The 14,810-nt window shown below is 51.7% G+C and overlaps 1 protein-coding gene across 1 annotated transcript; it reads left to right on the top strand.

The window, feature by feature from the left end:
- Nucleotides 1-442: 442 nt before the first annotated feature.
- Nucleotides 443-6,678, top strand: ISCU (iron-sulfur cluster assembly enzyme). Its single transcript, XM_090292198.1, has 5 exons — nucleotides 443-640; nucleotides 2,184-2,297; nucleotides 3,121-3,231; nucleotides 5,059-5,137; nucleotides 6,569-6,678. The coding sequence occupies exons 1-5, from the start codon at nucleotides 527-529 to the stop codon at nucleotides 6,652-6,654; spliced, it is 504 nt and encodes a 167-aa protein (XP_090148324.1). The 5' UTR covers nucleotides 443-526; the 3' UTR covers nucleotides 6,655-6,678.
- The last annotated feature ends 8,132 nt before the right edge of the window (nucleotides 6,679-14,810 follow it).

Genomic DNA, 14,810 nt, shown 5'->3' with positions numbered 1-14,810 from the left:
TACAGATTACAAAAGATCGAGGCTTAGAGAGCTAACGTCATTTGCCTAGAGTCACCCAATCAGGAAGGAGAAAACCAGTATTCTAACTCAGTATTGTCTGTTTGAATCCCAAATGACTAACACTGAGCAACCTTGGACAAGTTACCAAACCGTTCTGAAATTAAATGTCTTTAACTGCAAATTAGGGTTAAGAAAGGTGGACTGGTTGCTCCTCTGTGCCTTATTCCGGCGGCGGGCTCTGGGGACATAAACTTGGTTCTTGCACAGCAGGCTGAGCTACACCCTCTTACACCCAGTACCCAGCAACGAGGACTTGCCTTCCACAGAGCTGAGACCTTCCCGCTCCGCGCCCCGCCTTCTCCTCAAGGGGCGTGGTCAAACGCCGACGAGCGCACGGAGCGGAAAGGCGCAGGCGCGAAATCGCGGTGACGTCGTAGAGGGCGCGCGCACTAAGCTAGGAGCCCACTCTCGGGAGCGCTCCTTCCTTTGCTGCGGTGCTTGGCCTGCGCAAGCGCAAGGCCGCAAGATGGCGGCGGCTGGAGCAGGCCGTCTAAGGCGGGCGGCGTCGGCCCTGCTGCTCCAGAGCCCGCGCCTCCCGGCCCGGGAGCTGTCAGCTCCGGCCCGGCTTTATCACAAGAAGGTAGGGGTGGGCGAGGTGGAGCGTGGGGTGCGCAGCGATCGGGGGTCGATCGGGGGAGTATTAGGACTGCCGAGGGGACTCGGGCGTGCCGGCGCCGCACGGAGGCCCATTTTAGAGAGGAGTGGCCGCGGGATTGTGCGCCACCTGGGGAGCCCAGGCTAAGGCCCGGGGTAGCGACGGCGCCCGACCCGGGATAGAGGGGCCGCTCCCTCGCGCGACTCTGCCTCAACCTCCCTCGCTGCGCAGTGACACTGTCCGCGCATGAAATAAAAGTAACTTTCCGTAGGCCCTGCCGCTGGCTGCCGTCGTGCATCCCAGCCTTTAAACATCCGAGCAGCCCAGGAAGGAAGGTCCTGTTAGGACCTGCCAGCCCGATTCCTGGAACAGACACGCCCGGGCGGGCTCTGGCTTCAGCCAGGCTGCTGCCCTGGCCAGGTGACCTTGGGCGAGTCGCTGCCCTTGGCTGAGCCTGTTTCCCCATCTGTAAACTGGCTGTCTTAGCAGCGCTGTACAAGAGATCATGCTTGTGGAGCCCTCGGCATGGTCCCTAGCACATGAAGACCATTTATTTCCGAGTGGAGTCACACGCGAAACCAAGTCCTGTTTTTATTTTCATGGCTTGTTTGGGGGCGGGGCATAGGGATCGGTGTGTCATTTGCAGCCCCGGCCTACCGGGGGTGTAAAGTCCCTTAGACCGAGGACTCCTAACGCTCTGCAAACAACTAACTCAAGAACGCGGCACCTCAAAGTGGGGCAGAAAGTCCGGATTGGACTAATACATTGTAGGTCCTTGGGCTTGGAGTCAGCGTCCGTGCGGGATCGGTGGGGGAAGAGGGACTGACGACCGGTATACTTAGGACTAACTGGTTAAAAATCTCAAGGCTATTAGAGTCGTCTGGGTGCCAGTTTGAGCAGACGGTAAAATTCCCTTTCGGCTTCAGCTCATCTAGGAGCAAGGCCTTTGCTCCGGCCCCGCCCGGGGGTGTGTTTTGTTGACAGCACACGCTGACTCCGTTCGGGCCGGCCGCCCTCCGCCACCGGGGTGCGCTGCTGCGCCGGGCCGATCGCAGGGCCCTGTGGCGGTGATGGGACTGACTTCATCGTCACACAGAATCGGGCACGTTCGTAGCATCGTTCCTCTGTACCAGTGCCCTCGAGGCTTCTGGAAAAGCGTTCAATGTATGAACCATAGCAATTTAGAATTTTTGAGTAGTAATTTGAGAGTAATTTTATTAGGAAATAACAAGTGCCTTTTGAGCCCAAATCTGGCGATTTAGGTGGGTAAAGATCAAATAATTATGTGTAGTTTAAATAAAAAAGGCCTATAGAACTAAGACATGCTTCTCCTCCAGTATCACAACTCTCTTAAGGTAGTTGGAAAGCAGATACAAAAAGACTTGGGTCACAAATGGTTCTCACGAACATGAGGTTGAAACTGGTGTTTAGGGATTGACTGCCAGGCTCAGGTGCCTGACGTTAAGCTTACCATCAAGTCAGTACCAAAAAAGAGTGATTGTGACTTCTCTTTACTATCTCATTTCAGGTGGTTGATCACTATGAAAATCCCAGAAATGTGGGGTCTCTTGACAAGTCGTCTAAAAATGTTGGAACTGGATTGGTGGGGGCTCCAGCATGTGGTGATGTAATGAAATTACAGGTACAGCTGGTTCTCCTCTTTCACAGTAATAACGGTAATCTGTGTGTTTGCACAGTTTATGGAGCATTTATGTACACCATTTCATTTGGTCTCCATTTTGATGCCTGGGAACTGTTATAAACGATCAGAGCAGAGCCTGGCTCATAGTTCTTCTGCTGGTGTACTGTGCTGACTCTTTCTGGTACCATCAACTGATCACACTGTTCCACCCACTGAGTCAGCTTCAGTTCCATCATCAGTTAAGTAAAAGGTTCTGTGAATTTTACTAACCAAAGGAAAACCAGGTGAGCTAGCAAGCCCCAGTGACAGGAGAAATCCAATAAATCAGACCCCCCCTACACTGAAGACGGCAGGAAGGTAGTGACCAGTACTTTGGGTAAACCATAGCTCTGTCCACAGCCTGCTTCATCGTGCGGGTGGGCAGCTTGCCAGCGTCTTCATACCTGTCTTAGAAAACAGAAACAAGGCAGGCTCTTATGCAACTTGGTGTCCAAGAAAAAAGCATTAACCAGAGGCCTGGAGTGTAGCCTCTCCCAGTGCTTGAGAGGCAGATCAACAGGCAGCCGTGAGCAGAACTTCATAGGGAAAAGCAGGCTAGGGTTACAGAAAAACTGCGAGGGGGCATATTTCTCAGCTCATCTTTACCAGCTAGGCCTATATAATTCTGTGTCATCGTCCCTGTATTTAACTTCCCATCACTGAACTCTTCAAAGCGAACTCGGTAGTTGATGCCAAGACTTAAAGTGGGGAAAGCAAGAGCAGAGCTTCTGGGGAGAGCCCCGGGACGCCTCTGCGAGTGGCCTGCCAGCTGTCTCCTCTCTAGATTCAAGTGGATGAAAAGGGGAAGATCGTGGATGCCAGGTTTAAGACGTTTGGCTGCGGTTCTGCAATCGCCTCCAGCTCGTTAGCCACGGAGTGGGTGAAAGGAAAGACGGTAAGGCTGCTCGCAAATCTGACGGAATTAGGTCACGTGTTCCCCAAGCGTGGCTCTCGGTTAAGGGAAGGATCTAATGGGTGCGGGAAGAACGGTAACTATGATTTTTTTTCTGAATATCATTTAAGAATTTTTTTAGATTTCTCCTACCCAGATTTTTATTAAATTCTTCACCTTGGAAACAGTGAATAATTTTATTATTGTTTTTTAGTTTTCGGGGTGGGGGGGGGTCTTTGCTGTCCATGTATTTATTTGGGGGTTTCCATGGTGTTTTGTTTCTAATTAAATATAAAAAAGATCCTCACCTCTCCATCTAACAAAATAGAGCTTAAAAGAAATGGTTGGCTTTCCCCAAGGTTGCTGGTGTTGTCATAATGTCTCAGGACTCGGTCAGGTCAGGGGGCATTGTATAGTGGTTTGTTTCCCTGTTTGTTTCCTCCCCTGCGCTGCGGGAAGGATTGTGGGTGGCTTTTAAGGATTCTTGAAATAACCGACTGGCCTGTGCCAGCAGAGGGGCTGAAGAGGCAAAAACACGTGGGGGTAGGGGCAGAGTGAACAGACATCCCAGCAGCGGTCCAGGCGGCCGGTCGCGGGCCCTCTGAGGGCGGAGAAAAGGCCGGAACAGCTTTTGCATCCTTTTCCCTGCCAAAGCTCTTCCCCCAGCAGCTGGGGAAGAAGTTCCCAAGCCCAGTGAAGAACCGGACTTCCTAAACTCTAGTCGTCATTGAAACCTCTCAGAAAAGCCAAGCTGCAGGCTGCTCGTCCTTGTAGCCCCAGGGGACGTGGCTGAGTCCCGAGAAGAGTGAGTGGGGAGCTGGGCAGCTCTGGGGCAAAGCGCGGGTCCGCGCGCCTCCTGCTCTGGGGCTCGGGGCCTTCTGACTGGCAAGCTCCTTTGGGCCAAGGAGGCACGCTCCTGACTTGTTCTGGCACGAGGCTGGCTCTGCAGTGACTTGTCAACAAGTGTCTGCAGGGAAAGGGGAAAAAAGGAGACAGGGCACCTGCGCTCCCAGGACCTGACCCTCAGGGGCCATGGGTTGTGATCAGAAAGTGGGGGAACAGGGCCTTTCTTTGACCTTGAGATCCGCCAATCTGAGTTTCCAGAAACAACTTAATTCATAATTCAGTGGAGTTAGCCGAATTGGCAGATGAGGGGGACAGATGGGGACGTCTGGCTTTTCTGAAGCTGGTGGGACTGTCCCACAGGGCAAGGAACTGCCTGCCTGTTGTCCTGCCCTCGGGCTCGCGACCACACCCCAGGCGTCCTCTCCCATCTGTTGGGCAGAAGAAGAGCCTACTGGGAGGTCTCATCCCCAGACCTGTCTGTGCCACTGCCCCAGTGCTGGAGTGCCACCAGCCTGCCTGGCGCCTCTGCCACCTCCCAGTGCCATCAGCACTTCTAGTTGAAGGGACTTTTTCTGAACATTTGATATAAGGACATCGGAGAAGCTGATGTTCACAAAGCCAGCATAGGAAGCCACTGCCTTTTTTTTTTAAAAAAGGACTCATGTTTCTGGTCTCCAGCAAATCGGATTCCTAAGAGACTTCTCACAGGTTCTCTTCTTGGCTCATAGAAGTGTCTGTGCCAGCCTTGCTGAGCCCAGCCAGGCAATGCAGCTGCGGACAACTCGCACCTGAGACTCCCACCTGCAGCTGTGACACGTGGGGGGTGGGGCGGGGCTCCTGAGAAGGTCCTCTGGCCTTAGTATGGGGTTATTAGCAGAAACCATCCCCCAACATCCTGTCCTGAGGGCCTTTCCTTTTTTTTGCCATCTGTCCCTCCAGACAGAGCATCGCTAACACTGCTTCTCTTTCCCATACGCCTCTCAGGTGGAGGAAGCCTTGACCATCAGAAACACAGATATCGCCAAGGAGCTGTGCCTCCCGCCCGTGAAGCTGCACTGCTCCAGTAAGTGCCCGCCCTCCGGAATGCCAGCGGGCCGGGCAGCGGGGAGGCACCCTGTGCTGGAGTCAGCCTGCATTGGCGACAGCGTGGTGGCGAGTCCTTTGTGGTCACGGAGTCCGTCCTAGTAACCTCCAGAGGGCCCGCAGCCACCTCTGGGAGAGTCACGGAGGTGGTATGTGCCCGGCTCAGGCTGAGCACTGCACAGCACCGTTTGTGAACCTCGGGAACACCCTCCCAGCCACAGAAGGTGCCATTGCCTCCACCTTCCAGAGGAGGGAACAGGGTTCAGGTTAAAGGACCCATCACACGGCTCCTAAGGGAGACAGAGTCTGTGCTGTCCCCGCCCCTTTGTAGGGAAGTGAGGGCCGGCAGAGGAGAGGCCCCGCTCTCACCACAATCCTGTGCGCTTTGTGCGCCATCACCTCCTGTCCCCACGTGGGAGCCGCCGGGGTCTGCATCTGCGGCATGAGTGAGCCCCGCTGTACGGTATTCCCCGACGTGCTGCCATAAGAAAGCCCAGGGGCCTGAGGCTGACACTTGGCTGTCCAGTTCAGTCTGTCTTATGTCTAAAGCCATTTCCATCTTCTCTCAGCCTTCTTGGGAAAGGAGGGAGGAGAATCGGCAGCCTTAACAGAGTGATGGAGGTTTACTGACCAAATTAGTTAAAAATCAGCAGAGCCAGGCCTCTCGCCAGGGGAGGCTCATGGGAGAACTGAGCGCTGGGGCAGGGTGTGCTGACACAGTCTTTAGGACGTCGCTCAGCCCCGAGTTCTTTCCACTTGGGCTGGAATTTCAAGGATCCGTGAACAAATGCCATAGCTTGTAAATATTTTCACACTGCTTCAGAAAAAGCCCGGCCTTCTCATTCGGCCTTGGGGGTGCTGAAACCTTGAGCTAAGGCTGTCTGCCCCTGGCTTGCTTTGCGCTGTCATTCCAGCTCCCTCGATTTTTATTTTACTCCATAACTTCACTCCTAAGTAAGTGTTCAAAGTTAGGATCACTAGAGAGTGATGTGACCTATGTTTTGTCAGCCAGCTTAACCAGCATCCCTGCATCTCTCCAGTCTCCCCAGTGAGCAGCTGAGAACTAGCATTTCTGTCCCTACTATGTGCCAGCCATGTTTTGTAAGTCCTCACACAGTCCCAGCAAGAAAAGCACAATTGTCCACTTTTACAGAAGAGAAAGTGGGTCCTCAGAGTCTCAGAACCTAACCTGGGATCCCAGGTGTTTAACCCCCAACTCTGTCTCCAAAGCCACACTGGAGGAACCTGGCTCAGGAAACGGCCAGTCCCCCGGCCTGCTCCACCCCAGCACCCTGGCTGGGGGACGGTCCAGCCCTGCCCAGCACCCTGCCCTCCGACTCTCAGAAATCCCTTTCCTGAGACTCTCTCTCTGTTTAGAAACTTAGGCTCTCTTTCCTTCCCTTCCTTCCAGTGCTGGCTGAAGATGCGATTAAGGCCGCCCTGGCTGATTACAAACTGAAACAAGAACCCAAGAAAGGAGAGGCGGAGAAGAAGTGAGTTCTGAGCGAAGCCTCCCGCAGGACACACCCACCGCCGTGCAGCTGCGCAGAGCTCGGGCGTTCCTCACACCACGGCGGGAGCCCTGCACACGCTTGCTGTCCCCATTGTGGCTCTGATGCAAGCCAAATACACAGTTGCATTGTTCTGCATCCCGTGGTTTCTTTCAGCCCCCTTTAATCGCCTTGTTCCAGTTTATGTTTATTTCAAATCGTGTGTATGGCCTCAAAACTGCAATCAGTAGTGAAGTCTCCAGTTTTGCTAGTCCATGAAGTGCACAGAGGTCAGTTTGGGGGACGATAACAAATAGAATGCCTTGGTGTTATCATTTGCTAGAACCAAGTATTGTACATAAAACAGATCTGCATATATATATATATATATAATAAAAGAATGTAAGACACTGTTTTCCTCTGCTAAGCCCTGTCTCTTGGATACCTCACCTCAAAGTGCTGCCAGCACCCTTGGGGTTACCAAGTACTGGACCCTGATAACACACACACCTTTCTGAGCAAACTGGGTGGTAAAGACTATGTACGGAGGTTTTTACAAAGCCGAATATTTCAGGAGACAAGGATGAAGGTGAAAGGAGACGGCCATCACTTTTGGTTGCTCTTGGCAACATAATAATAATAATAGACCTGTCAAAGTGAGGCAGCAGATTCTTTCTGTAATTTTGCTAATTTGTGAAATGCTGAAAATTGACAAATGCTGGCTTAGACAAGACCCTAAAGCTGTGGACCAAGCACAGGTAAAGAGATCCTGGGGAATGAGTTTAAAATACAGAGTTCTGGCCCAGGGTTGTGTTGTAGGTCTGGGCTGCTGGGCCGAGCCTTTTGTCCCAAGCTCTGCCCTGCGCAGGTGTGACAGTTCGAGTCTCCTGATCTGTGTGCACCTGTTCAGTGAGCTGAGGCTGGAAACCCATCCCTGGCTCAGGCACGAACAGCATCCGTTGCAATCAGTGTCCCTCCACCCTTCCCTCCCCCAGGGCTGGCAGGCGGGCGGTGGCCTTCCCAGGCACGCACCAGCTAAAAGCCCACTAAAGGAGGCCTAATTTTCTGATGAAAATCATGGCATTGGAATTGTAGCTAACAGTCTCAAATCCTCCAGCTCTTCCAAAGTCAATGTGTTTGTCTTTCCTGATGGTGGCTTTTTTGCTCAGGCGTAAGCTAGCTGCCTCTTCTCTTAAATATACCTCCTTTTTAAATATGTATATAAAAATAAAAGTCCTCTGGGTTCTGGGGAAGGGCTGGAACTTCAAAGACTGCTCCGTCCGCACACAGCTTGCAGAGACCACAGAGAGCTGGGCCTTAATGAGAATCTCAAGTTAGCGCTGCCGGGTAGAACCATGTCAGGTTGTCCTGTGTGGCATGTCTACTATTTAATTCGCAGTCCCTCTAGGCTGCGCTGGTCTCTCCCTCCTTTATTATATGTGACAACCCTGCAATTCCCCACCACGTTCCTTTATGATTTTTTAAATAAGATGTTTTTGTCCTGGTTAACGCCCTCTGAGAGTTAAAGCTGAATTGTACACATCAGACGCTGCTAACTCGTATAAACAATCAAAACAATATTACCAGAATAGCCTGAACCTCAAAATATGTGGCGGCGCAGCTAAAAGAGTGTTTTTTCAAATTTACATTCAAGCGCTGCTGTTCCCAGACAAATCTAGTTCTAACCACACGAGGGCATCATGTTCCCTTCGATGAGCTGAAGTCGAGGTTCATTCAGTCTCCAAAAGTGTCCTGAACTCTTCCGTGGAGACCTTGACACGTGAGTTACAGTAGTCCACCAGGCACCCGCGCTCTGTGCCTCTGTGCCAGCTGTTACATCTGGGACCCTGTTCTCATGACAACCCACCGAGGTTGCTTTCAAACAAGGAAACTTGGCTCAAGAGGTCAACTGACTCATGCCAGCTCGCTTGGGCTGGGGGGCCCTAAAGCCCACACTTTGCCCACTCTGTTTCCTTCAAGCAGAACATACAGAGGGTTCTGACTGCGCACCAAAGGCTCACCTGCGCTCTGAGCATTTGCATGAAGAAGGGGATGAGCCCAATTGGTTCATCGGGCCACTCACCACCACACAGCGTGGCCCTCACCCTGGCTGTGCATCTGAGCCATCATGGAGCTCGATTTCACCCCGATACCTAGTTAAATCCGGTACTGGGGTGGAGGGGGTTGGCGGGGGCGCTGGGCACTGGTTTTCTTTAAAAGCTCCCCAGGGGTCTCCAATGTACACTCGTGGATGGGAATCACCATGAAACGCTGTGCACTTTGCAAAGCAGTTTGCTAAATTCTGATGGATGCTTAGTCTTGTGAGAAGGTGTCCCTTCCCATCTCCAAGAGCGCTTGAATCCCTTCCTCTCTGCCCCCCCCCCCATCCACCATAGTCTAGGCCTCCATCACCTCTCCCTGGCCACACACAAGAAGCAACCAATGGGTGAATAAATAAGTGAAAGAACAAATCGATCTCTCTCTCTCTCTCTCTCTCTCTCTCTCTCTCTCTCTCTCTCTCTCTCTCTCCCCGTTCCCCAAGATTAATAATTTTTAAAATATTTCAAAAAAATGAGTGAAGACTTTGTGTCCATCCTCATGACAGGACAGAAGACTTCTAGGTCCCACTGAGACTTGATAAATGAGTTCAAGCCCTAACCAGAAGGTGGATGTGGGCCCCATCAGTGGCTCTTTCTGGCCTGTCTGCCTGCTTTCCCCGCCTTCCAAGATGACATAGGCCAACTCCTCAAAAAGCCACCTGCCAGAGAAGACCATCTCCACCCAGGCAGGCAGCACAAGGACAGAGCAGAGCAAACCCAAGGCGCTGGAGTCAGACAAGGTGAGTTCAAATGCTGGCTACCACTGTGTGACCTTAACAAGAGCCTTCAACCACCCCAAGCCTCAGTTTATCCCTCTGCAAACTGGGAATGGTAATAGTGCCTACAAGGTCGGGATGGTGTGACGATTAAATGAAATCATGCATATAAAGCACGTGGCACATAAAAAGTCCAGTGTTGCCCTGGCTGGTGTTGCTCAGTGGATCGAGCCACTGAGCTGGCCTGTGAACCAAAGGGTCACCGGTTCGATTCCCAGTCAGGGTACATGCCTGGGTTGCAGGCCAGGTCTGCAGTTGGGGGTGTGCAAGAGGCAACTACACATAAATGTTTCTCTCTCTCATTCTCTCTCCCACTCTAAAAATAAATAAATAAAATCTTTTTTTTAAAAAATCAAAGTGCCTACTAAGTCCAGGTAATACAGAAAATTAATTTTAAAAATAAGAAGTTCAGGGTTGTTACAGCAGGTGTCATGATTGTGCCAAACTTCAGCCCTGACTGTACCAGGCACAGTGGCTGGGACCTCCTTTACTTGTCACAGAAATCCTCAATGCCATGATTATTTCGTTTTACAGACAAAGACACAAAAAGGTAAAGTGGCGTGTCCAGGATCACATAGCCAGGAAGTGGTGGAGGCGGCATTCTAGGCCAAGGCTGCCACTCTATTCTCTCCTGCCATTATCGTTATTACTATTAGCATTGGTATTATTATTAGCACTACTAATAGTAACTACCGTTACTATTACTACTGCTGTTACTAGTAGCAGTACTATCATTACTACGTTTTAAATACTATAACCTCCAGCCCTCACGGCAAGGTCTCCAAAATTAGCAAAGCTGTGGCTTCCCTGCACCCATGCAGGAGACACACAGACATGACTTCTGTCACACACGGCTGACAGGCAAGCCATCTCTGCCGTGCTTGGCCAACCACAGGACACAGCTATCCCCCAGGCCCAGCCTCAAACACCGCCAGCACCGTCCCCACCCAGCTATCTTTGGAAATGTCCTGGTAGACACTCCCAGCCCTGGCCTCACTTCAGAGAAGCCTAGCTCTCAGAATAACTCCAAAAGCCACCCATCCCCAGTGAGGGCGCGCTTACTGCCCTGGGGCTTTGGTACCGAAAAGCATCCAGGGGCCTCCCTTCCTGGCCTTGGGGCCTCAGGCCAATGGGACAAAGGGTTGGGTTGGACCTCCCTTTGCCCAAACACCACAGGCAGCCTGTGTCACTGGCCCCTTTTGGGCAGGATCTCAGGACCTTAGGGAACAACCTTGGGTGGGGGACTTGGGGGCTTGCATTCTGATCCCAGCTCTGCCATGATCTCTGCATGTGATTTTAAGCACTTAACTTCTTTAAGCCTCAATTTTTCTTTCTGGAAAATTGGCAAAATACTAGCTCCTAAGTTATAGAATTATTGTGAGGATTAAATGAATTCTCGACTGTATAGTAAAAAGAAAGAAAAAAAAGCACAATGCCAGGCATGTGATAAGTGCTCAATAAATATTAGCTATCACCACCATCATCATAACGCCACCATGGTCATTGTCATCAACATCACCAACATCCCCATTATCACCACCATCATCACCATCACTACCATAGTCATCCTCAATACTGTCATGGTTCATTGTCCTCATCATCACCACTACCCCACTGTCACCACTGTCACCACTATCATCACCATCAAATGACCATCACCATCACCATCACCACTATCACCACCACCATTGTTACAGGTCTGATTCCTCAGGAAGCCAACTCTGACGTGGAAATTCAGTGTTTATTCAGGGGTGTTCCTGGACCCAACACATGGGGAAAGGGTAGTTAAGAACACAGAATTGGGCAAAGGGAGGAGATGGGCAGCAGTGTAGCCCCAGCAAAAGTCTCCATTGGCCCCCTGGGGACCTCCAGATCCGATGGCTCCTAAGAGTGGTCCTATCACTCACCATCTCTGAAATGTATCCCACTGCTGGATCTGAGACTTCCTCTTCTCACTCTTTTCCCCAAAGGAGATTTGCATTTTACAAGAAGAGGAGAGGAGAGCAATGCTTACCACCCATGAATAAATCATCAGTGGTGGAATCCCAGGCATCTGTAGGGCTTGGTATCTGGGGGCCAAGGAGCTCTGTGGGAGCTTCTCCCCTGTCCCTTTGCCCTTCGGCCCCGGAATCTTGCTCACTTTCCCACAACAGCAGAGCCCCTGAGAACCCTCTCCCGTCGAGTGGGTGCTCATCCATTCTAACCCAAAGGCTTGGATCAGCGTGGCCCTGCTTCCTGGCAAAACTCCTTGAGCAGCCGCCGGGGTCTGGGTTTCCTCTTGACCTTTCCCACTCTCTTTTTCTAGGTTGCTGAACCAAAGAACAGTCTGCTCGTTCGGGCAAGTCGCTTTCTGGCTGAGATAACCAAGCTGAGGGCTCAAGGCTGGGTCAGGGACACCTGCACTGAGTGGTCCCAGACAAGCATGGGCCTCTTTCATTTGTCCTCATGTGGACCACCTGAGAGGGGTGTTGCAGGATGAGATAAGGTTACATAGACAGCCCTGGCTGGTGTGGCTCAGTGGATTGAGCACCGGTCTGCAAACCAAAGAAGTTGCCGATTCGATTCCCAGTCAGGGCACGTGCCTGGGTTGTGGGCCAGGTCCCCAGCTGGGGGTGCTCAAGAGACAACCACACATGGATGTTTCTTTCCCTCTCTTTCTTCCTCCCTTCCCCTCTCTCTAAAAAATAAATAAATAAAATCTTTAAAAAAAATTATATAAACAAAGTGCCCTGGACAGCTGGGCACACCGTAGATGCATACTGATGCTGACTCATCCAGAGGACTGGCCCTCAGCAGGGACCATGGGGCAGGAGGCAGGAGGAGGAGTCGGAGGGAGATCGTGCCTCTGCTTCCTGCAGAGCAAAGGCTCTCGGCCAACCTCTGGCCTCCAAAGCCCTGCCTGGCCCAGGCTCGGTCCACTCCAGTAGCACTGGCCTCCCTTCTGTCCCTCAAGCTCCCCGAGCTCATTCCTACCCCAGGGCCTTTGCACTTTCTGGCCCCTCTGCCCAGAGTCCTCTTCCCCAGAGCTTCACAAGGTCACCTCCTCTATTCAGGTCTCAGCTCAAATGTCATCTCCCCAGACAGGCCACCCCGTCCACCCTGGCTTATGTAGAAACCCATGCCTACGCACTGGGTCATCCCACTATGTTGCTCAGGGAGAGTGTGTCTGAGGATTCACCATTAAATCTCTGAGGCCTAGAACAGTCACTACATACATTATGGGATGCGCTCCCAAAGGCCTGCGCCCACGGTGAGCACCCTGGAAAAAGCTGGGAGGCAAGAGATCCATTCCTTACTCCCTGGGCAAACCTTTCCTCCTCTCTGTATTTGTAGTTTATCTGCAAAATGAGGGATTGGACCCAATGAACCCATATTCCTTTCCAGCTCAAACAAAAAAATTCCACAAACTTAAACAACTTCGCATTTTAGCCAATACCCGGCTCACGCCAGAACATGATTCATCTCTGCCGATTTTGCCTAGCAACCAGCCCTTTTCCCCACACCCCGAACCAACTCCCCCCCCCAAGAAAAGTTCCACCCCCACCACACACCCTCCCCACCTCCCCAGGCCGTCCCCTCTCTCCGGTATCCTGGAGAGGAATGCAAGGCTTCAAGATCCCCCCTGTCTGTCTGCCACCGGCCCTTTAACGCAACCTCAGAATGTCTCGGCTGTGTCTGGAACAAGTGGGGGGGCGCTGCTCCCCCCCTGGGATTTGTACAGGAAACAGCAGCAGAAGTCGAGCAGGCGGAAAGCGCTGACCCAGCACGAGGAGATCATTTCTATTCTGATGCCTCGCCCTCCTCTAGTGTCCAGCTCCCCGGGCCCTGAAAAGTGCCTGCATTTTAGGGAGAAAGAAGAGACAGGCAAAGGAAATAATAGGGAGGGAAGTTCCATCCTTGAGACAAAAGCAGCTCATTCAGATTTCCTAGGAACATTTTCATCTCGTTCCTTACGGTGAGAAAAAAAAGAACTGTCTCATTATAGTAGATACTGGAAAGAATTTGATGAACTTCAGTACCTATCTGCAATACAAAATCTCAGCAATCCAAGAACAGAAAGTAATTAATTTCATTAACATGAAAAAGGATATTTACCAGAAAATTACAGCCGACATTATGGCCACTGGAAAACTTTGGAAGCATTCTCCCTAAGATCAGAAACCAGGCAAGAATATGTACTACCACCATCAGCTCTGCCATCAGCTCCAACCATACCATCACCACCACCACCATCACCAGCATCACCACCAGCATCACCCTCACCTCTACCTCCACCACCTCTACCACCATCACTACCACCACCATCACCACCACCACCTCCAACTCTACCACCATCACCACCATCACCTCTACCACCACTATCATTGCTCCCACCTCTGCCTCCATCACCTCCACCGTCATCATCACCATCACCACCACCACCACCATCACCCCTACCACCTCCACCTCCACTATCATGGACCATTTTTATCACCTGCACCTCCACCACCACCACAACCGCCAATCATATTGAATCAGAAGTTCCAGCCATTGCAACAAAACACACAAGAAACAAGTGAAGAGCATAGGCAGGAAGCTGTGGAACAGTCGTTCACAGAAACTTTGATCATCGATCTGCCTCCGGAACCTTCCTGAGTGAGCTCTGACAGAGTCAGGTTGTCTGGAATGTAGACTTGCCTCAGCCATTACCTTTCTAGGTGACCCTGGGTCTTAGTTTTCCCATTTATAGCTTGAGTGATAGGACTACATATAGCAATTATTTGCAAGTTAGGCTCCCCTAGGAGCCCCTGCTGGGGGCAAAGGGAGTCAAGCAGATGCCCCTGGTATCCCATCCCCTCTCCCAGGAGGTAACTCCACTTTCATTCAACTTATGTCGGCAAAGTAAGAGTTTATGAGGACAAAGGACTCTGTGGCTCAAAAATGTTGCCAACCAGCAGATACAGAAATGGGTAATTCATAGAGAAACTCCATAAGGAAAAGCCTCCATCTCCCCGGGAGTCAGAAGACCGTAACTAAGACCGCAATAGAGCACCACTCCTCACCTATTGGAAGAAAGACTGAAAACTAGCAGCGTCGCTCTCCAGACGGGAGGGCCTCCCCAGACTCCGTGCCTCTCGCTAAGGTCCGCCTTCATCCCTCTCCAGAAGAGAGGAGAGAAAACACGAGAAGGGGCACCTGGTGCAGAGCCCCTGCTCCTGTTTCATGGTGTGAAACGCCCAGGATGCCGGAGCATCACCCCGTCTTGAGCCCTGCCCAGGCGTGGTTTTGTGCGGGGATGGCTCCGCCAG

The sequence above is a fragment of the Furipterus horrens genome, unplaced genomic scaffold (assembly GCF_987537825.1).
Source record: "Furipterus horrens unplaced genomic scaffold, mFurHor1.1.pri manual_scaffold_11, whole genome shotgun sequence".
NCBI classification, from domain to species: domain Eukaryota; kingdom Metazoa; phylum Chordata; class Mammalia; order Chiroptera; family Furipteridae; genus Furipterus; species Furipterus horrens.
Note: the sequence above shows the minus strand (reverse complement) of the source record. Positions and strands in the feature narration are given on the sequence as shown.

Coding starts and splice junctions, on each gene's coding strand:
- ISCU (XM_090292198.1), top strand. CDS start 527: ATGGCGGCGGCTGGAGCAGGCCGTCTAAGGCGGGCGGCGTCGGCCCTG. Junction 641..2,183: donor CCCGGCTTTATCACAAGAAG/GTAGGGGTGGGC, acceptor ATCTCATTTCAG/GTGGTTGATCACTATGAAAA. Junction 2,298..3,120: donor GTGATGTAATGAAATTACAG/GTACAGCTGGTT, acceptor TCTCCTCTCTAG/ATTCAAGTGGATGAAAAGGG.